This window comes from Trichoderma virens, assembly GCF_000170995.1.
Source record: "Trichoderma virens Gv29-8 chromosome Unknown TRIVIscaffold_83, whole genome shotgun sequence".
In the NCBI taxonomy this organism is placed as follows: domain Eukaryota; kingdom Fungi; phylum Ascomycota; class Sordariomycetes; order Hypocreales; family Hypocreaceae; genus Trichoderma; species Trichoderma virens.
The window spans coordinates 313,747-334,029 of record NW_014013666.1 but is presented as its reverse complement, the minus strand read 5'-3'; the positions used below and the strand labels follow the sequence as shown (position 1 = coordinate 334,029).

The following is a 20,283-nucleotide window of genomic DNA, read 5'->3' as shown; positions in this document are numbered from 1 at the left end:
CCCGATTTCACATCGTACCTGTTCGGATATGCGACACTATTGGGGCTAGTGGTTGGCAGCACTTTATGCTACAGCACTGGGCGTGGGATGAGGCAGTTCTCACATGCCCCATTGGCACTATTCATCCAGTGATATAACTTTAATCAATCCGAGCTGAAAAACTATGCGGAATAAGTCGGGGGGGTCTAGGAGGTTTGTGCGGAACTGATGGATTGAGTGCCCTGACTTGATCGGCCTGCCTGTAAGACTCGGAGGTGATATATATCATACCATCTCCCTATCTCACCTCATACCCTGTCCCCTGCCGAATCATTCCCTCTCCCTCCTCTCTCTGTGGTCTGGTGGTTTTTACTTGATATACTCTTCTGGGTTATCATCGATTCGAGTAGCGTGGCTACACAACGAAAACACCAAGGAACGAAGCGATAGTAGACGACTCTTGGGAACATAAGAAGGAGGCCGAAACAGAATCATCATGTCAGCGGTGGTTCCCTACAATGGCACCACGGGGACAGCGGACGATGGTCACTCGACCGGAGTCAGCAACCTCAACATCTTTTACGATGTACGTCCATCTTGTTTGATGACTTGTTGATTCCATGAAGAGGAGCAAGAATAGGAGGGCAACCGAACCAGTCACTAACACACTCTGCCATCTCCAGGCCGGCCAAATGGCATGGATCCTCGTCAGCTCCGCGCTCGTGCTGCTAATGATTCCCGGCGTGGGCTTCTTCTACAGCGGTCTCGCCCGTCGCAAGTCGGCCCTCTCACTCATCCTCCTGTCCATGGTCTCGGTGGGCGTCATCAGCTTCCAGTGGTTCTTCTGGGGCTACTCACTCACCTTTTCACGAACCGGAAATGCTTTCTTCGGCGACCTGACTCAGTTTGGCTTGATGAAGACTCTGGCTCAGCCCAACGGCTCGACTAACATTCCCGATATTCTGTTCTGTCTCTATCAGGGCATGTTTGCTGCCATTACGTGAGTCTCATCTCATTCTCCTCGCTTCACTCAGCGCTCCCTGCGGAGAAAGCAACTCATGAACTGAAAACAAACTAACATGATCCGTCTCATAACAGTCCCGCTCTCGCCATCGGTGCCGTCGCCGATCGTGGCCGCATGCTCCCCGCCATCGTCTTCATGTTCATCTGGTCAACGGTCGTCTACGACCCCATTGCCTACTGGACCTGGAACGCCAATGGCTGGCTCTTCAAGCTCCCCGCCTACGACTTCGCCGGAGGTGGCCCCGTCCACATCTCCTCGGGCACCTGCGCCCTCGCCTACAGCATCATGCTGGGCAAGCGCACCGGATACAACAAGAACAACGGCCTCCCCTACCGCCCCCACAGCGTCACCAACGTCGTCCTCGGAACTGTCTTCCTCTGGGTCGGCTGGTTCGGCTTCAACGGTGGCTCGGCTCTTGGCATGAACATCCGCGCTGTCATGGCCTGCTTCGTCACCAACTTGGCTGCGTCGGTCGGTGGTGTCACTTGGGTCCTGCTCGACTACCGTCTGGAGAAGAAATGGAGCACCATTGGCTTCTGCTCCGGTGCTATTGCTGGTCTTGTTGCCATTACCCCGGCTTCCGGTTTCGTTACTCCCTGGGGTGGCTTCATCATCGGTGTCGTGGGCGCCATTTGCTGCAACTTTGCCACCAAGCTTAAGTTCCTCATTGGCGTTGACGATGCCCTCGACATTTTCGCCGTCCACGGCATCGGCGGTATGGCCGGCAACATCATGACTGGTATCTTCGGAACGTAAGTCTCATCATCATCTCAACCCCTCTCACCATTGTTAAACAAAAAAAAACCTCTCTAACATGTGAATTTCTCCAGCTCCTCCATCGCCGACCTCGACGGCTCTTCCTACCCCCCCATCGGCTGGATCCAGCACCACTGGGTCCAGCTCGGCTACCAGCTCGCCGGCATCTGCGCCGCCTTCGGCTGGTCCTTTGTCCTCTCGTGCATCATCCTCTTCGTCATGAACCTCATCCCGGGCCTGTCCCTGCGCGTCAACGCCGAGGACGAAGAGGTCGGCATCGACGACTGCCAGCTCGGCGAGTTCGCGTACGACTACGTCGAGCTGACCAGGCACGTCACCGACGGCGTGGCGCTCTCCACGCCCGCCGTCTTGAGCAGCAGCAGTTCTACGGCGGAGAAGCATTCCGCTGAGAAGACGCCTGTTGAGACTGTTTAAATTGGGAGAGAATTGAGTTTTGAGGAGTGGTATTGTGTAAAGGCGGCTAATAAGTATTTAAATGAAGTATATAATGTCTTGATTTTTAACGCAAAAGGGTTGGGATGGGGAAGCATGTTTATTGATACCATTTGTTAGAGCATTCTAGTATAGTATTGACACAATACTACATATAACATATACAGCTACATTTAATGACATCTCCTTTGCCGTCAGCAACCATCATGAAAACATCATCAATAACAACCTCCCATCTCTTCCCATCAACTCACCTACAACACACAAATCACACAACAACAAACTCAAAACTCCAAATACGAAAAATAATACTTCAAATCAATTAATGCAACCCTACTATATCAAACCCGTCTAATAAAACCCTTCCATCGCTTCCTAGCCCAGACGTTCCCAACGAACCTGTATTCACAGCTTCATACCATGCATAGAGAGCCCCCCCCCCCCCCCCCCCCCCTTTAAAGTTCCCTTCATTCCCTTCCGAACAAAGAGAGACAAAAAGCAGGAGCGAGTTAAACAATGATGACAGCGTTTCTCATTCCTGATACTCTTCACAGCTTTTTTTTTTGTGTTGCCGCAAACTAATCGCACAATCTCCCTCTCATGCGGCAAAAGCCGAGTTCAGTATCAGTGTCAACCAACCATCCCAGAATAACAATAGCCCTTAATAAAGAAAAATTCCACCCAGTTGTTCCCCCTCCTCAGAACGTATAGTGCGGGTTGCTTCCACCAGAGTGATGATGCAGCTTGCTAGTCTTGCAACACCACTGCATCAGCTGCTGACAGAAAACATCCGTCCTCGTCCTGTGCAGTTCATGCTCCCATCTAGAAGCGTCTCGTAGCTTTGATAAATAAAATCCGAATCATGACCAGTTTTGTACCACGTAACCTTTGCCGTGCACGCCAAACATGTAAACTCCGTGGCTGCGCTATAAATATAGAACCCTATTCCCATGCGTCGCGAAAACAGGGGTGCCGTGAATAGATATGCTTTCAATCCCGGGGAGGATGGAGTGATGAAAACGGTCTTGGTATTAGAAGCCCTTTTCTTCACACCATTCCATCTCCCATCTATCCGATATGCCTGTTAACCAATGACTCTCAAGGCATTGCATATTGCAAGCCTGTACAGACAATATTTCAAAATCTTTAGCTGGCGTCACCTTGCTGCTGCTGCGGTTGCTGCTGCTGCTGCTGCTGCTGCTGGTCCGGCGTCGTGCTCGGCGGCTGATGCATAGTCACCGTGCTGGCACCCGTAGAGGGTCCCGCCGTTGCCGAGTTTCCCTGCCGAGAGACGGAGGGCTGTGATAAGCCGGCGATGCTAGCATGGAAGCTCTGAGCATTCGAAAGCGTGTTGGAGCTGTTCAAGGGAACGACAAAGTTTGGGAATGACCTGGTTCTAATAGTACCTGTGGCTTCGTCAAAGAGCTCTGCTGCTGCAGCCGCCCCGTACTGCTGGGTGAGCATGTTGGTGAGAAAGTTAGACGACGAGTTGATGGTCGGCGGCTCGAGCGGAGGAGGTATGGGAGGCACCTGATCGGCACCACCAGGGGCTTGCTGAGGCTGCAGGTGGAAGGGCAGATTCTGGGCCTGCACATCTACAACCATTTCGCTTGCGTCCAACCCCTCAAAGTCATTATCTTCGTAGGCCATGTCGTCATCAAAACCCTCGCCTTCGGTGGGCGGAATCGCGGGTAATCCGCTGGGTCGGTGTGGAACTGTTCTCATACGACCGGCATGTCGTTGAAAGAAGCCATCTCGGAGATCTGCAAATTGTGGTGCAGTGTTCAAGTATTCGCGGAACTTGGACACCATGTTTCCAGAAAAGACGCAGAAGACGTCCCGCTGATGTTGCGTAAACTCTGTTGTTTTGTCAGTACGTGATGATTAGTCGTATGGGCGTGATATGGGGGAGAGGCAGAACAGAGAAGTAAGCGAGGGGAAAAGAAGGACAAAACTAACCAGGTGGTGCTGTTCTGCAAAAGGGCTGGAATTCGTCTCGTTGAAATGCTGCCACGCCAGTCAAGCTAAGATGGGTGAGACGGGGGCACGAGTTAAGTAGCCTCATGATGCTCTATACTTCACGTTTAGTTCTTGCTCGCACACTCTCCGGGAGAGGGAACCCATACCTTGAGAGTCAGATTGACGCAGTAGCTGAGGTGGACTCGCTCCAAGCTGGGGGCAAAATACTCGCCGCCCAAAAACATGCCATTGGCATCTCTCCTAACCCGCGGACGATATGCAGCCTCGGCAAGCGCAAAGACGGACTCATCCGTAATACTACTACATTTAACCAGGCCAATGCGCTTGAGCTTGGGCAGCCCGGCAAGGCACCTGACGGACGCATCAGTGAGAAGCGTGCAGCATCCCAGGTCAATGTAGCGGATGCGGTTGCAGCTTCGCACCAGGCGACTAACACCCTCGTCGGTGATCTGGCTGCAGTGGCCGAGGTGCACATAGTGGAGGTTCTTGCCGAGCTTGGCAATGGAGTGGATGGCGGCATCCGTGATGTTGCGGCATTTGGACAAAAGCAGGTTTCGCAGGCGAGGCGCAGCATCGATAATCTTGCCAACGGCTGCGTCGGTGAGACGGCTGCAAGAGGTCAAGTCGAGGATCCGTAGGTGCTCGTAGACCTGGGTCGGCGGCAGGGAGAGGAAGGCGTCGTCGTCAATCAGCTCGCAGTTGGCCAATCTGAGCTCGCGGAGACTGTTTCCCTTGGACAGAAGAGATGTGATGGGGCCATTTCCGATCTGGACGCACTGATGGAGATCAATCTCCAGGATATTTGGGCAGTGCTCGGCAAAGGCAAGCACGGCGTTATCGCGCAGTTGGACGCATTCGTTTAGTTTCAGCTGCAAGAGAGGGGACAAGTTAGACATGTGCTCTATATATATAAACAAGGTGGGGAGGGCATCAAGATCAAGAATTGTGCCAAGCTCAGAAAATTTGCAGAATCACTCACTCTCTTGATATATCTGCAGTTTTGGGCCAGGGTAAGCATGCTTTCGTTGGAGATGTTCTCGCAGCCCGAGATGTTGAGGCCCTGCAGACGCTTGCAGTGCGTTGCAATGGCGTTGATGGACCGCTCGGTGATGTGCTTGTCATTGGAAATGTCCAGAGCCAGCAGAGACGAGCTGTTCTCGACGAGGGCAATCAGGCCAGTGTCGCTCAGACCTCGACAGTTGGTCAGCGTCAGGCGCTCCACCCTGGAGCAGACGGCGAGGGGCATGACGCTGCCATCGTTGACCTTGTCGGCCAAGGCAGCGAGGTTGAGGCGCTTGATGAAGTCGCGATAGTGGAAATACGGGTGCTCCAGACCAAGCGTCTGACAAATGCTGTGGTGATTCTTCCAGTTGGAGCATGCGGGCCGATGCCACAGCAGGTCAACGGCGTTTCTAGCCCATCGCTTGGACACGAGCATGCAGTGGTACAGGTCCGAGGTCGAGCTCAGCTTGGAGAAGACGCCGATGAGGATCTCGTTGGGCAGCCGGTTGACGGGCGGCCAGCACGAGTCGTCGACTTGCATGTCTTGGAAGTTTGGGACGCCGAGGGAGGACTGAGAGTCGTTGGCACCGAGGAAGAAGTCGGACTCTTCGTTGTCGGCTGGGGCGGGCGAGTTTGTCGATGAAGAGGACCGAGAGTCCTCTCGCCCAGAGCTTCCAGCACCAGACGTTATTGTAGCCATGGTGTTGGTTTTTGTAGGGGCAGAGCGGGCGGACAGCCGCTACCTGTCGGGCTCAAGGATAGGACAGCTGCAAGGGGGGAGCCCTTCTCGTAGTCGTGCTGGTGACGGCGTTACTGGGCACTCGGGGCTATCGATCGGCCGTCGATTCGGGCGGTTCTCGATGAGAAGCAAAAAACGAAAAGAAAACGAGAAACTGAAGAAAAAGGGCTGCCGTGATGAGAGTCCAAGAGGCAGAGGGCAGACGGTGAAAAGAGGGACGCCTTCTAAAGGGGGGGAGCAGAGGCTGTCCTGTCCCGTCAAGCCCAGGCTTCAGGCCTTGCGGGCTGCGTCTGGTTTGGCACCAGAGACACGACCAGGCACACCGACTGCGTGTGTATGTCTCAGCGGGCGTGCCGAAAAGCTCAGCAGTCGAAGCTGGATGACGTCGGTTTGGTTTTCAGCTCAGGGCCGAGAGCGTCGCGGGACGCTGGCGATGGCAGGCGGTGAAGGGGCCGCTACGAAGCAGAGGCTGAGGCTGAAGCAGAAGAGAAGAAGAGAGAAGCAGACGGACGGCAAGGGCCTGGAATGAAAGGGGCTGCAGGAGTGCGTGGTTGCTGGCCAAGATGGTTGGTCTGCCGTAGGTTGAGGCTGGCGATGGCCTGGTCAGCAGAGAAGACGGCAGAAACCCAAGGCGGAGACCAGCCAGGACGGACGGTCCGCGTGGGGGCTATGAGCACCTGAGATCGGGGGGGCCAAGGGCGCTGTAGCGCTGTAGCGGTGCCGCTAGCGGGCAGAGGCGCTGAGTGCTACAAGCGCTGTGCTATGGATGCTGCGCTGTGCCGTGCTGTGCTGTGCTGTGCCGAACCGTGCAGTAGTGGTAGCCCGTCCACTGCTATTACTAAGTCGGGTCGGTGCCTTAGTATGGTGGCCGTAAGCTCCAGCGCCTGTGCCTGTAAGATTCCAGGTCGAGTAGAGCGTGTGCAGCTCGCAGTCACCAGCGCATTGAGGCGTAATTAGTGAGCTGCAGAGCTGCAAGACGACGGGCGTCAAATGATTGACGGATGAGACACCGAAGCCCCTCGAGTACAAGTGCAAAGTACAAGTAGCTTCGATGCTTCAAGGGTCGTCGTCACATTTGAATCAATCAATCACAACTCCCCCTCACTTCCATTTCCCCCCTCCCTTTCACTTTCGTTCCTCTCAGCTCAGCCCGCAAATCAAAACTACATGTACACTCCTCATGGGAGGATCAAATCCATATTAAATTAAATTGAACTTCCCCCGAAAAAAAGAAACGAAAAGCAACCACAAAATCTGGTTTGCCCGCCAAGCAAAAATACATGTACCCTCCTCCAATCCCCCAGTCCCCCGGCGACTTTTTCCATTTTCCTTCCTTTTCCTCCTCGACTCCCAACAACACACCCAAAATGTCACCCCAAGGTACCGATACCTTTCCCAAGCACAGTCGCATCAATCACCCGCTCCAATGTCACTGCTAGCGGCCGTCCCCGCGCTTGCACCATGTACCCGCTACCTGCCTGCCCAGCTACCCGCCGCCGCAACTCGCTGTCACTGGTTCGCCGTTGCCGCGCATGCACGTGATGCCCGATTTGTGACAGCCGTGCAGCTGATCCATGGCCTGGGACTGGACAAAAGAGGGACATGCACAACACACATGATGGGCTCTCCATCAAGGCGTTCCGCCTGCCCATCGCGATTTGCATAGGTACGCGGCAAAGGGGAGCATCGAGAGAAGAGGGGTTTTTTCTTTTATTCTTCTATTTTTACTTTTTACTTTTTTTTTCCAGCGGGTAAATCGGGGGCGTGGCTGTTACAGTGAAAATCTACTTACGGTTGCGGTTGTGCCAACACACCAATACTTCAGTTGGTACAAAGGGAGGTACCTCATCACATGCTTCAGTCGCTGCCCAAAGCCCAAGTCGAGTCCCCCTTACATCGACGCCTTATCGGTACTCGGTGATGAAAGCAGCCTTCATTCGTGGATTTGATTCCATGTCCATGTCCATGTCCATTGTCCGCATAATGCATAATGCATACTAGTATTTATTACTTGATGCTATTGCTACTGCAAGTTGCTGCTAAAAAAAGAATCATCATAGGTCCATGTCTTGTCTTGCATCATCTCTGTACAGGTATCAAGACGTCTAGCTTCATCGTTCACCTCTGCTTCTCCAAAAACACCACCTTGCTGTCGTAATCCCCGTTGAACTGGTACTGCAGCCCAATGTTCATCAGCGTCGCCCCCGAAAACGTCTGGTTGCCGTCAATCTTGTACTTGGCAGCCGCATCCAGTCCCTGCAGCCGCAGCACCGGCCAGGCGTTGTTGATGTTGGCCTTGATCTGGAAATAGAACAAGACCGCCTGGCTGCCGTCCTCGGAGATGAAGAGCGCCGCCGGCCAGTTGGACTCCTCTGGCAGACTCAGGCGCCACATGTCACCCTTGACCACAATCGGGTTCACCTTTTCTGCCAGCGCAATGATGTCGGGGATCTGCGCCTTGTCGTCGTCCGGCATCTTAGCCGGGTTGAGCTCGAAGCCAAACGACCCTCCCATCATGGCAACGTGTGCGCGGAAGGTGATTGATGTGGTGCGTTGAGTCTGGCCGTTGGGCACGGCGGAGACGTGAGCTCCCATGGCCGAGGGCGGATACACCAGCGACGTGCCAAACTGGATCCTGATGCGCTCGACGGCGTCCGTGTCGTCAGACGTCCAGATGTGTGGGAAATACTGCAGCACACCGGGATCAAAACGACCTCCGCCAGATGCGCATCCTTCCCACCGCACGTCGGGGAACCGCGTCGACAGCGTCTCAAAGACACGGTACAGGCCCAGCATGTAAGCGTAGTCGAGCCCGGGGTAAGGGGCCTCGTGGATGCCGCGGTTGTTGTCCCACTTGACGTAGGAAATGCTGGCGTTGCCGAGAATGTTGGACAGCGACTCAATGATAAAGTTTTGCACCTCGGGAAGAGCCACGTTGAGCACCAGCTGGTTTCTCGTCAAGGTGCGAGGGTACGACCCGGCGTGAATCACCCAGTCGGGATGTTGATGATACAGAGTCGAGTTGGGGTTGACCATTTCTGGCTCAAACCACAGGCCAAACTGCAGGTGATCGGAGGAATTAGCAACCTTAAGCTTTGTCACATTGTCGATGAATTCTGGCAATCCCTGGGGAAACCTCGTAGGGTTGGCCACCCAGTCTCCCAGGCCGGCGTTGTCAGTTATGCGAGGATACTTGACTCCAAACCAGCCATCGTCTAGGACGAATAGCTTGACGCCGAGATCTGCAGACTCCTGAGCCAGATGTAGAATGGTGGTATCATTGTAATCGAAGCCAAGGCCCTCCCAGCTGTTGAGTAAGACGGGGTGCATTTGAGTCGCAAACTTGCTTTTGATGAGATGCTTGCGGTAGAGACTGTGGAACTTTCTTGACATTCCACCAACTCCCGTATTTGAGAAGACTGCAACAGCTTCAGGGGTGGTAAACGTCTCGCCTGGTCCAAGTGGCCAAGATAGCTGATAGGGGTTGACACCAAGAGCGGCACGCGTAAGGCCCTGAGAAGCCTTCTCAACCTCGACAGAGAAGGATCCCGTGTAAACGAGAGAGAAGCCCCAAGCCTCTCCCTGCGATTCAGTCGTCGTAGGCGTGATGAGAGAGAAGAATGGGTTGTGTAGATGGGAGGAATAGCCAGTTGTGCTCCCAAATCTATACATGAGCAGACATCATGTTAGTTAAAACGGGGATGCTGTTAACAAGAGCATTGAGAATACAGTCTTACCCCTGAGTGCCGTAGTCAACCTTACGACGCACCCGCATTCCCTCGCGAGCCCAGTCTCCTTTCAGTTCCAGCATATCTAATTCTTCGTACGGCAGGTCGACGCTCAAACTGGCAAGCTTCTCGATGGTAATGTTGCCCTTGCCCCTGTTGGTAATGTTGACGCTGCGTACAACAGCATCGTACTTGGGGAAGATGGAGTACGTCAAGTCTGCTGCCACGGAGCTGTAGTTGTCATACATGTGCACAACCAGCGTCGACACATCACCCGCATCACCAAACGTCGACGGCAGGCCGTGCAGTGCGGGCTTGCCCTTGACAATGTTGTGTGACTGATATTTGAACTCGCTGACTGTGTAGCCCGCCGATTGCTTGATGTGCACCGCAGGAGTGCGAAAGTCGCCGCGGCCTAGATCTGGAAACTCGCGGCGCTGCCGGCCGATGAGGTCGACCCAGCCTTGGATGGGGCCAATGATGGGAGGGAAGATGCCATCCTCAGTAGCAGGGCCACCAAAGTGGTCGCCAATGAGGTCGCTGGAGTCATCATCGACGTGGAAGCGGTAAGAGACGTTGTCTCCGTTGAGAGCAAACGATTTACCAGAGACGGAGATGGCTATCCACCCATGTCAGTCATTCGCAAATCAAGTCAGGTAAAAGGTAGGTGTACGTACGACTTGTTGCGCCAACTGAGGCCACCAATCCCGCAGTCACTGCGAGAACGGCCGCCAACCGGCTTGGAGAGGGAGAGCCAAGCATCGTAAAGTCCAACCAAATCCCAGAGCTCGAGGCCAACTATGCTGGAACAAGGTCACCACCTTGGATCCGGGACGGGATGAGAGAGGATAGACAGGGCCATCTTATACTCGTCCCGTTGTCGTGAGACCCATTGACTGAGATCCGACCCAGTCCCCCGGTGACTGATCAGCAACACTCCTTCCATTGGGGTCAGTCAATGGCACCATGGATCTGCTTCGTGTCTCCCGCTCTTTCTTCTCGTGTTGGTTCTTGTCGTACTGGTTCGGTTCATCCGCACAGGCAGGCAGCCAGCGGAGTGCCGGCAACAGGGTTCCACCACATGCATCGACCCTCATCCAAGCTTCTTCAAATGCCTACTTTCATGCTTGTCTCTCCACAAGCCAACCAACGGCGGCGGCTCCCTTTTTGCGCACCAATACCGTCGTCTCCAGCTTCTCCGGAACCCGCAAGATCCATCCCTTGCATATGAGGTCATTGGAGCGGCCGAGAAGATGCGGGGATTGGTGTTGAACAGAGCCCCAGAACTGCATTGTGCTTCTCCATAAATGAGGGCCGATGTGACTCTATCTGGGTGTTGATCGACAGTTGTGCCATTGCTAATGCTGGAAGATTATATGGGAGAAGCCGAATAAATACCCGACGGGAAGGTGTGATGAAGATCAGTTGGTATTTTGAATTTTGTTTATGGAATTGAAATAAGGAAAGATTTGCGAGAATGGAGTTGTAGTTTGTTCAAGGTTCGCGAGGTTGGTGAGATGCAGTTGCAGGGATTACATGTCCATAAAGCCGGTGCTTCGTGCGATTAGTACCCGAGGCCCAAATTGCAAGGCATCTGGACATTTATTGTGACAATAATAAAAATGAGGGGGGGGGGGATGATATTGTCAGGGAATTTCTGTCAAAACTGCCCTTTTTTTAACTCAAATAACTATATGTGACGATGTACATGTCGGCAGACTGACGGACTCCCAAGGTCGGCTTGTCGCTCTCCATGATCGTGTAGTTGAGGGAAGCTATTGGGTTGAAATGATATAAATTGTGCGCTCTGTAGAACAATGCATCATCTTCTATAAGGTCCAATTTTATAACAATCCGATTCTTATGTCGTTGCATTATCAATCTACCTATCATCGAGACCGCGTACCTTGACCTTCATGCAAACAAGATGCAATGCGACACAAGATTGGAGGTTCGCGGTGATGACCTACGCTGTTTGCAGTAGTGATCTACTCAAATAGAGTTGTTTGTAATCTCATTGGCTATTAAACATCTTGATTAGACAATATCGAAATCAGCTCATCCATAAATCAAGATGCCCATGCTTGACCCATGAAGATCTAATCCAAGAAATGAACACTACGATGGAATGAGAAGCAACCGGGAGCACCGGCCCCATGATGTCACGAATCACTGCTTCCCATATACAAGAAGTAGCAATCATTCACATGTGAAAATTGCTAACCGCTTTGTCCTTCCAATCCAATCCTCCAATTCTTACCATCTGAAGACCTCAGCTGAGGCTACCGCCACTCAACGTCAATTATCTATCACTTTTCACAGTACTTGTAAGATGTATTTGGTTCGAGTACCAATCAAGTATGCGCAACGTATCGACTGTCACTAAAAATCAGCCTATCAAAGATATATATTCTGTTTGGAATGCAACAAAAAACCTTCCCCGCTTTCAGCCATCCTGCAGCTGTAAAAGTATAACCAAGTGATCAAGTATAACCATAAATAGCAGAAAGATCCTGAGCAATTTTTAGGAGCATTTTCTATTGCTTTTCATCAGATACCCTGATGAGTGACGAATTCAGAGACTGGGACCGTTGTGAGGATACTGACAGTTCCACAGAAGACTTCGCAACGCCTTCAACCATGTCTGGGGACGACGACACCAAAGATCAAAAGGGTGAAGAACCCTGCAAGAAGCCTGCCGAAGATAAAGCCAAAAAAGAAACCCCTGAGGAGCCTGCCAAAAATAAAGATAGCAAAGCAACCCCCGAGGACACAACCAAAGAAAAAGATAAGAAAGAAACCTCTGGGGACACAACCAAAGAAAAAGACAAGAAAGAAACCTCTGGGGACACAACCAAAGAAAAAGACAAGAAAGAAACCTCCGAGGATCATGCCAAAGAAAAAGACAAAAAAGAGACTCCCAAGGACCCCGCCAAAGATAAAGGCAAGGACGAAATCTCCAATGATTGTGCTGAAAAAGAAAAGAATGAAACATCTCAGTACAATCCTACCATTCACACAGAATGTTGTCCTGTTTCGGGAAGCTCATATATAATTCGAACCACAAAAAAGCCACATCGCATCCTCGGTTTAAAAAACGGACAGACAGAAGTCTTAGAGAAACCCATCCCTGGCGGCGGGAACTTGTGGCATTGTCACGACAAGAACAACTGGTACGGCTTTTGCAATTCAGTCTCTGGTACATACCTTAGTCACAATGAAGGAGGCAAAGTTCTAGCCACGAAGAATAGCCTTGAGATTGACGAATGCTTTGTTCCAAGGAGGGAAAAGGGTGGTGGGTATATCTTACTAACTTGCCATGAAAAAGAGCTTTTGCAAGTGGCTATCTCGGACGACGGGAAATCTTTGGTTGAGAAGAAGGAAGGGGGAGAGGCTTGGGAATTCATTGACGCTGAGTACCTTGAAGAGCCTACCTATCTTAACATTCCCGGCAGGCCAAGAGAGCAGTTACGATGAGAAATAGTGGTATGTAGCATTAAAGAGAATGTACCTCAAAAGAACAAACATATGCAAAGAATATCACAATGCAATCTTGAAAGCAAAGTAAGAAGTAAAGAGAATGCGGCCGCGAGATAGTCGTTACTCTGCGGGTATATGTATTGTATGTGTGTATATAAATGATGGTCAATATGTCATGATATGTCATCAGCATGCCTTGTAGAAAGAAAGAAAGAAAAAAACGCCACTCTATATATGCATTTTCGACGTATAACAGGCATCAGGGGTATCTAGCTCTCAGGTTTTCCAGGTAGTTTCGGTATTGTTGCATAAGAGTCTGGATGCTGGAGTCAACAAACTTGGACAGCTCGTCGGGGCTTCTGCCCCTCTCGACTCGCTCCAAATCCACCACCACGACTCTACTCCCAACAACGTGGAAGTTGTCAAGCTTCACGTCGTCTTGTACAAAGCCTCTCGACGCAAGCGCGGTGAGGGACTCGTACAGAAGCTTGCGAATAAGGGTATATGCTTCCTCTGCCGTCTCGGTCGTGTAGGGGATGCACACTCCGCCAACATCTGCCATGAGGTGGCTTCGCACCCCGGCAAATTGCACGACTCCGAAATGCCGCGGGATGACGGTTCCTTGGAGCGATTGCAGGCTGCGGTACGAGGCCAGCTCGTTGTCAAATTCTTCCTCCCAGTCGGGTTTCTGGGACTTGAGGACGATGGCCGACGGGAGGTACCACTCGGGAAACCATCTTCGCATGTAGGCTTGCGCAAATTTGGGGAATAGATAGAGAATGGTTTTGATGACTTGGTCGAAGAGGGTCGGCTGGATTTTTAAGCGGCGGACATTTGGATGGTAGTTGTCGGCTGCTTGGCCAATGGCTGTGATGTGGCGAGTACGAAATCGAAAATGCTGTTGACGAAGAGAACAAGAAAGGAAGAAGTTAGCCAGGTAGTTCCAGCGGGTATATATAGAGAGGAGGGGAAGAGGAAGAGGAACAGAACTCACGACTGTTTCTATCGGCGCATTCCAGGGGATTTTTCTGCTGATATGAAGGCCGGGGAGCAAAGTGGACATTGCAAAATGAACGATTGACAGCTGCGGAGAAAGAAAGCAACAAGAAAGAAAAGGAACGGATGCCCAGCGACCGAGCGATGGCCCAGGGAGAAGATCAGACGGGGGAAAGATCTCTGCCTTGCAAAGGTTGAAGGAGCGGCACAGAGATCAAGGCTGGAGTTGCAGGCCAGAGGGGGGGGATGAAGAAAGTGAGAGAAAGTGAGTGCATTGGAAATGGTGCTATGGCCTGCATCTTGGGATAATTTTGGCGGAGGCAATTGGCGGTAGAGCCGCTGGCCAATCAGCGGGCAAAGATGACCTAGCCAATTAAGTGTCCGCGTTATCGATAAGAGATGCGGCCCGGGCCGTCAAAACCAGCAACAACTGGAATGAATAGTGTAGAAATTTTGCTTGGAGGCGGTTGGATATGATGTTGTTTGTGTCGTCAAAGGAATTGAAAGGATTTTGTTTCTTTCTTTTCGGGTGGTGGTGCAAAGGGAAGGGATGCTCGTTATAAGTGTAAAGCATGCATGCATCAAGGCTGGTATATGATTAGCTATTGGTATAACTCAAAATGCGACACGCGCAAAGGAGTGGATTAACGAAGAGCATAGAAATGAGAGTGATTTTTATTATTACCAATACTACCTATCGAGTAGGTCTATGATAGGCACTATGTTTCTGAGCTGAAATAAGCACTTGGATTGACAGAGTTTATCTGACCAAAGGCTGATCCCAAACTACCTAGTAATTTACCTACAGAAGAGAACAGCCCAGCCAGCGTAACCAGTTGGATCGCCATGCTACTAAATGACCTAGATGAAACGGTACCCTTTGGACATTTAATGTCTTATATATGTCGTTTTCACTGTGGCTGATATTAGTGCCATAATATTTGAGTTGCTTTGCTCTGGAGAGAGAGTAGTCTATGTACTTCAGCTATGTAGAAGGAGAGTATCTTTCAGTCAGTTTGTGCATTGCACTCATCTTCTCACCCATTGCCATTACCAAAACAAATCCTTGCTTTCTCCAAAATCATTCAACCCATTTTACTCCCTCATCTAGATACAAAACTCCCATCCAAGTGGAAAAAGTACCAAAATGTCAGATTCGTAATCGCGCTCTAGGGTAGCCTCGGACGTGACTGTGACCCGAAGGATGTCACATCACGTGGGGCAACGCTTGTTTCTTCTCAACACCAGCATCATGCCACTTGCAGCCCATCTCCGAGGAGCTGTACGGCCTCATTCGCTGCAGTCTCGATGAGTTGAATTGGTTGGATCCCCCTCAATCAATCGACATCGCAACCCAATCCCGCCATGCTCCGTCCAACGACCATCCGGCCGGTGCTCCGGTCCTCGCCCAGGTGCCAGCAGTGCCTCCGCCGAAGCCTCTTCTCCGGCAAAGGCTCCTCGCGGGTCTCCCAGGACTTGGATCTCAACAAGCTCAATTCGCAGCGTCGCGACTACGAGCGCCATCGAACCGTCTTCCTCGCTGCCGGTGCCACTGCCGGTATCATATCGTTTGTCTATACTGCGTGGAAGCTGAAAAAGGCCCTTGCGGAACAGAAAGACAAGCAAAAGGAAAAGATGGCAGTGAAATGCGACGCCCCGCCGATTCCCACAGAAACCTTCAAGACCGAGGCTGGAGAGAAGAGGAAAATTGTGGTGCACGACGAAGATGGAAGAGTCATTGTTCCCACAGGCAATAGCGTTGTCCCTGCGTTTCCCAGGACAATCGACGTCAAGCTGCCATCTACCAAGGAGGAAAACTCGATTGCGGCGAGCATCTCGGACAAGCACGGAAGCGAATACACCCTTGTGGGCTTGGGCGTGCGCACGGTGACGTTTATCGGCATCCAGGTCTACATGGTGGGATTCTACGTGGCCACGCAGGACATTGCGAAGCTGCAGCAGTACCTGATCAAGAAGATCAATCCGAGCGCTACGACACTGATACCCGCTGAAAAGGATGCCTTGCGCAAGGCCCTGAAGGATGTGGTCGAGGGCGAGGAGACATGGGACACTCTTCTGAGGGAATCCGACTGCCGCAGCGTAATGCGCATTATCCCAGTACGCGATACCGATTTCCATCACCTTCGTGACGGATTCGTCCGGTCCATTGCGGCGCGATCCCAGCGTAACAAGGCATACAACGATGAGTCTTTTGGTGTCGCCATGAAGGATTTCAAGGCGCTCTTCAACCGAGGATCGGTGCCCAAGAAGCAGGAGCTGCTGCTGTGCCGAGACGAAAAGGGCGTGCTGTCTGTCATGTTCAACTCGAGCCGAGGCAAGGATCTCAAGAGTGAGGTGCTGGGCACGGTCGAGGACGAGAGGCTCTCACGGCTGCTCTGGCTCAACTATCTTGCCGGTAGCAAGGTCGCCTCGGAGCCGGCGCGGGAGAGCATCATCGAGGGCGTCATGGAGTTTGTGGAGAGGCCGGTGGGAACCGTTGCGACGCAAGTCGTATAGTATAGACAGTCGGTAATTGCCAATACCGCCATTGTAAAAGCATTTATATCTTGTATAACATTAAGCGGCGAAAGACAAATGTCCGCCGCATCCTGATCTAGCAAAAGAAAACAACTCAACAATGCCACATCTATTATGGAAGGATTTTTATTTTATTCTTGATTCTTGAATTTCTTGAAAATGGTAACAATTGGCAGCTCTATTCTAGTCTAGAAAACATCGCGGAACCGTCGCGCCAAACCATGGTCATGCGCATCTTCATGCCGCAGGGCCCGCGCGTCTATTATAACTCCTGCCGTCCTTTCTATTCATCCCCCAAAAAGCAAGCGCAAACAGCCCATCAGCCAAAGTCGTTCTTGTTTTTATTTTCGCCTCATCTTCTTGCCTCTTTTTATAGGAAGTTCGCATCGCCATAAAGAAACTTGCCGGAGCGCTTACGCAAATGCGCCGGCCTCCTCGAGTCGGCCCTTGAGCACGCCGCTCCTGGCGAGCTCCTGCAGGTCAGAGTTTCCGCCGACGTGCTGCTTGCCGAAGAAGATGTTGGGGACGGAGCGCTGGCCGCTGATTTCGAGGAGGGCGTCCTGGAGGTCGTCGCCGTCGTCTGTGAAGCCCGTTGTTAGCATGGCGTTGTTTGGAGAAAGAGAGTGGAAAAGAGTAGAAGAGACTTACGTCGGTTGTCAAGCTCGACGACTTCGTACTGGACCTTGAGGCGGTTCAGGGTCTGCTTGGCAGCACTGGAGTAGGGGCACCAGGTCTTGGAGAAGATCACTATAGATCCGATCGGTTAGGCTCGCAACTCTAAAGTTGAGCAGGTTTTGTCAGACAAACTCACCAACGCTGTTCTGGTCAATGATTCTCTGGACTTCCTTGACTTTGGCCATTCTGGCTTCGGGACTCAGCTTGGCTGCAGATGTGAAGAAGGATCGGATAAAGTTCATGGATGTGGAGAGTTGGAATGCTGGACTAAAATCGGGGGAGGTCTGTTGTGTCTATATACACGATGTAATGCAGTGAGATGGATTGATTATGCGGGCACTTTGTGAGATTTACTAGAACCGGGCAAAATGACGAAGCGCCATAAGCAGCCACTGTATCAGTCAGCCGAATGTCGTATCAAGTACTCCGTACAGTAGTATTTGTCAAAATACTAATCAAGAATCGGCTAGACAAGCCTGTTTCCAAAGCAACTCGTTGCCAGGGCGGGCGTGTGATTGGAGGAGGGCGTGATGGATCCCCCTTTTTTTTCTCTACTTTTCGGAGTACTCGATGCAGTTACCCAGATAGGATATTGCCAGCTGTGGCAATTGGTGGGCTTCCAGATTACATTAGTTTCATGTTTTTTCCCCCCTGCACCCTGATCCAAACCTCGGTCCAATTCGGTCGACCTGTCATAGGACAACAGCGGCATGATGCCATCATCGATTACTTCAACTGAAATCAATTCAATATTCCATATCGTTTTGTTTCATAGTCACTGCATCTCCTGGATGCTGACCAAAGACCATCCGCCAGTCCTCGATAGCATCAACAGTATTCACCAGACATTAAACCGCTGCCAAATTCGTAAACCATGATTACTCATATAAGAGATCCTGATATTTGTCATTGCTTCATCAAAAAATTCAAACCATCATCTCCCCTACTCGAAAATCTTCTTCCACACCCACAAGCTCGTGTGATCCGTAAACTGCTTGAAACCTTCAATTCCCCATTCCCTCCCCAACCCGCTCTCTTTGGTTCCTCCAAACGGAACATTCGGGGCCACGTCAAAATGCGAGTTGACCCAGACGCTGCCGGCACTAAGTTTCCTCGCCATCTTCTCGGCACGCGACAGGTCTTTGCTCCAGACCGATGCGCCGAGGCCGAGATTCAGCGAGTTTGCTCGGTCAATGACTTCGTCGTCTGAAGACCACTTGAGGAGCGGCACAATGGGGCCAAACGGCTCCTCGACGACGATGCGGGAGTCGTCGGGAGGGTTGTCGACGATGGCGGGCTCGGCGAAGTAGCCTGTGGTTGATTCGAGGACTTTTCCGTCGAGAGCTACCTGGTATCCCGACTTCTTGACGTCTTGGTACATGTCCTTGACCAAGTCATATCTTCAAAACGGAAAAAAAGGTGAGCAGTTGGAAATTTTGAATGGGGGAAAGTATTTGCAGACTGCATGTGGGCACTTACTGCATCTTGTTCTGGATAGGTCCAACCAAAACACCCGGCTCAAATCCGCCTCCCGTCTTAATGTTCTCCTTCGTAAACTCGACCATTGCGTCTCTGAACTTGTCGTATATGCCTTCGTGCACATAGATTCGCTTCGCCAACATGCAGATCTGTCCCGAGTTGATAAACGACATGGTGGCAATCTTGGGCAGGCATTTAGGGATATCGACATCTTCGCACACAATGAGGGCATCGTTGCCGCCGAGCTCAAGAACGCATCGCTTCAGCGTCTTGGAGCAGCTTGCGGCAACAAGCTTGCCGGTGCGAACAGAGCCGGTGAATGTGATGAGCTTAATGTCAGGATGCTCCGTCATCCAAGGGCCGAGGGAATCGTCGCCGCTAAGAGCTTGGAAGACGCCCGGCGGGAAGATGGACATGGCGATTTCACATAGCTTCAGGTCCGTGTACGGAGTGTACGGCGACGGCTTCATGATGATGGTGTTTCCAGTCATCAGCGCAGGTCCGACTTTGCCCAGGCCGAGGAGAGCCGGCCAGTTCCAGGGCACGATGGCGCCGCACACGCCCAGCGGACGGTGCGTGCTGTAGACTGTGCGCTCGTCGTTTTCGTCCAGGATCTCGTCCTTGAGCTCCATGGTGGCAAATGTCCGGAGCCATTGTATCGTCAAGTTAAATTCGTTCTTGGAGACGATGGCGGGCTTTCCCGACTCCATCGTGTCCAGCTTCTCGAGCTCTTCACGGTTCTCCTCTATGGCGTCTGCATACTCGAGCATAAGCTTTGCTCTCTCTTCAAAGGTTGTCTGTGACCAAGTTTTGAAGGCATCGCTGGCGTGCTTGACCGCAGCATCGAGATCCTCTCTGGTTGCAAGAGGGGCGGGGAACAATGGCTGTTCGGTAGCAGGGTCTATTGAGTGTCGTGTCTTTGCTGTTGGCACAAATTTGCCATTGATAATGTTGCCTTTGTATGACTACATGTATGGGAGTTGTCAACCAGTTAGCTGGTGAGGCTTTAGATGCGAGATATATTGTTCCACACAGACCTTGATGTCAATTACTGGTCTTGAGATGACTGCCATCTTGGAGAGTGTTGGGCAAAATAGCCAATTGCAAGATAGGTAAGTGATGGCTGAAGCACTCAAGTCTTGCTCAACAGTCACGATACGAGCTGTTTATATAGCCATTCTCTTGGCGGAATGCTACCGAATACCCCCAACTTAACAATAATGGACCCTTTGCCTGCCTGAGGTCCGCTTGCGCGCGAATCTTGTCCTACTCCTCCCTTCCTATCCAATCATCCCTGTCTGCAGGTAGCATCACCTAGTGCAAGTTGCTAGCACCACATCTATTTCGTGCTATAAGTTCTAGTACAGTGCTTGTTTTCAGCCCCAGCACTACTTTTAGTGGAAATCGTAAAGATGGATCAAGCCGATATCTCGTCGAGCCTCAGCCTTTGCATC

At 51.6% G+C, this 20,283-nt stretch overlaps 8 protein-coding genes across 8 annotated transcripts; 3 read left to right on the top strand and 5 right to left on the bottom strand.

Moving 5' to 3' along the window:
- Window positions 1-475: 475 nt before the first annotated feature.
- Window positions 476-2,194, top strand: TRIVIDRAFT_67900 (uncharacterized protein; the record flags this gene model as incomplete). The annotated part of the gene is made up of 4 exons (XM_014098207.1): window positions 476-565; window positions 663-979; window positions 1,078-1,755; window positions 1,834-2,194. 4 exons carry the CDS (start codon window positions 476-478, stop codon window positions 2,192-2,194), a joined length of 1,446 nt encoding a protein of 481 aa, XP_013953682.1.
- Window positions 2,195-3,799: 1,605 nt separating this feature from the next.
- Window positions 3,800-5,858, bottom strand: TRIVIDRAFT_124477 (uncharacterized protein; the record flags this gene model as incomplete). The annotated part of the gene is made up of 4 exons (XM_014098206.1): window positions 3,800-4,071; window positions 4,172-4,283; window positions 4,339-5,061; window positions 5,172-5,858. Coding segments are annotated over 4 exons (1,794 nt in total), but the record flags the coding sequence as incomplete, so codon positions are not given.
- Window positions 5,859-8,051: 2,193 nt separating this feature from the next.
- On the bottom strand, window positions 8,052-10,423 carry TRIVIDRAFT_46577 (glycoside hydrolase family 36 protein; the record flags this gene model as incomplete). The annotated part of the gene is made up of 3 exons (XM_014098205.1): window positions 8,052-9,597; window positions 9,671-10,280; window positions 10,339-10,423. 3 exons carry the CDS (start codon window positions 10,421-10,423, stop codon window positions 8,052-8,054), a joined length of 2,241 nt encoding a protein of 746 aa, XP_013953680.1.
- Window positions 10,424-12,676: 2,253 nt separating this feature from the next.
- Window positions 12,677-13,069, top strand: TRIVIDRAFT_121509 (uncharacterized protein; the record flags this gene model as incomplete). Its single annotated transcript, XM_014098204.1, has 1 exon — window positions 12,677-13,069. A coding segment is annotated over one exon (393 nt), but the record flags the coding sequence as incomplete, so codon positions are not given.
- Window positions 13,070-13,234: 165 nt separating this feature from the next.
- Window positions 13,235-14,394, bottom strand: TRIVIDRAFT_111670 (uncharacterized protein; the record flags this gene model as incomplete). Its single annotated transcript, XM_014098203.1, has 2 exons — window positions 13,235-14,039; window positions 14,136-14,394. 2 exons carry the CDS (start codon window positions 14,202-14,204, stop codon window positions 13,401-13,403), a joined length of 708 nt encoding a protein of 235 aa, XP_013953678.1.
- A 1,049-nt stretch (window positions 14,395-15,443) lies between these two features.
- Window positions 15,444-16,795, top strand: TRIVIDRAFT_216503 (uncharacterized protein; the record flags this gene model as incomplete). Its single annotated transcript, XM_014098202.1, has 1 exon — window positions 15,444-16,795. The coding sequence occupies one exon, from the start codon at window positions 15,503-15,505 to the stop codon at window positions 16,652-16,654; it is 1,152 nt and encodes a 383-aa protein (XP_013953677.1).
- A 32-nt stretch (window positions 16,796-16,827) lies between these two features.
- TRIVIDRAFT_80922 (uncharacterized protein) lies at window positions 16,828-17,588 on the bottom strand (the record flags this gene model as incomplete). The annotated part of the gene is made up of 3 exons (XM_014098201.1): window positions 16,828-17,255; window positions 17,324-17,422; window positions 17,487-17,588. 3 exons carry the CDS (start codon window positions 17,533-17,535, stop codon window positions 17,089-17,091), a joined length of 315 nt encoding a protein of 104 aa, XP_013953676.1.
- A 705-nt stretch (window positions 17,589-18,293) lies between these two features.
- On the bottom strand, window positions 18,294-19,902 carry TRIVIDRAFT_67893 (uncharacterized protein; the record flags this gene model as incomplete). Its single annotated transcript, XM_014098200.1, has 3 exons — window positions 18,294-18,750; window positions 18,830-19,794; window positions 19,867-19,902. 3 exons carry the CDS (start codon window positions 19,900-19,902, stop codon window positions 18,294-18,296), a joined length of 1,458 nt encoding a protein of 485 aa, XP_013953675.1.
- Between the last annotated feature and the right edge of the window lie 381 nt (window positions 19,903-20,283).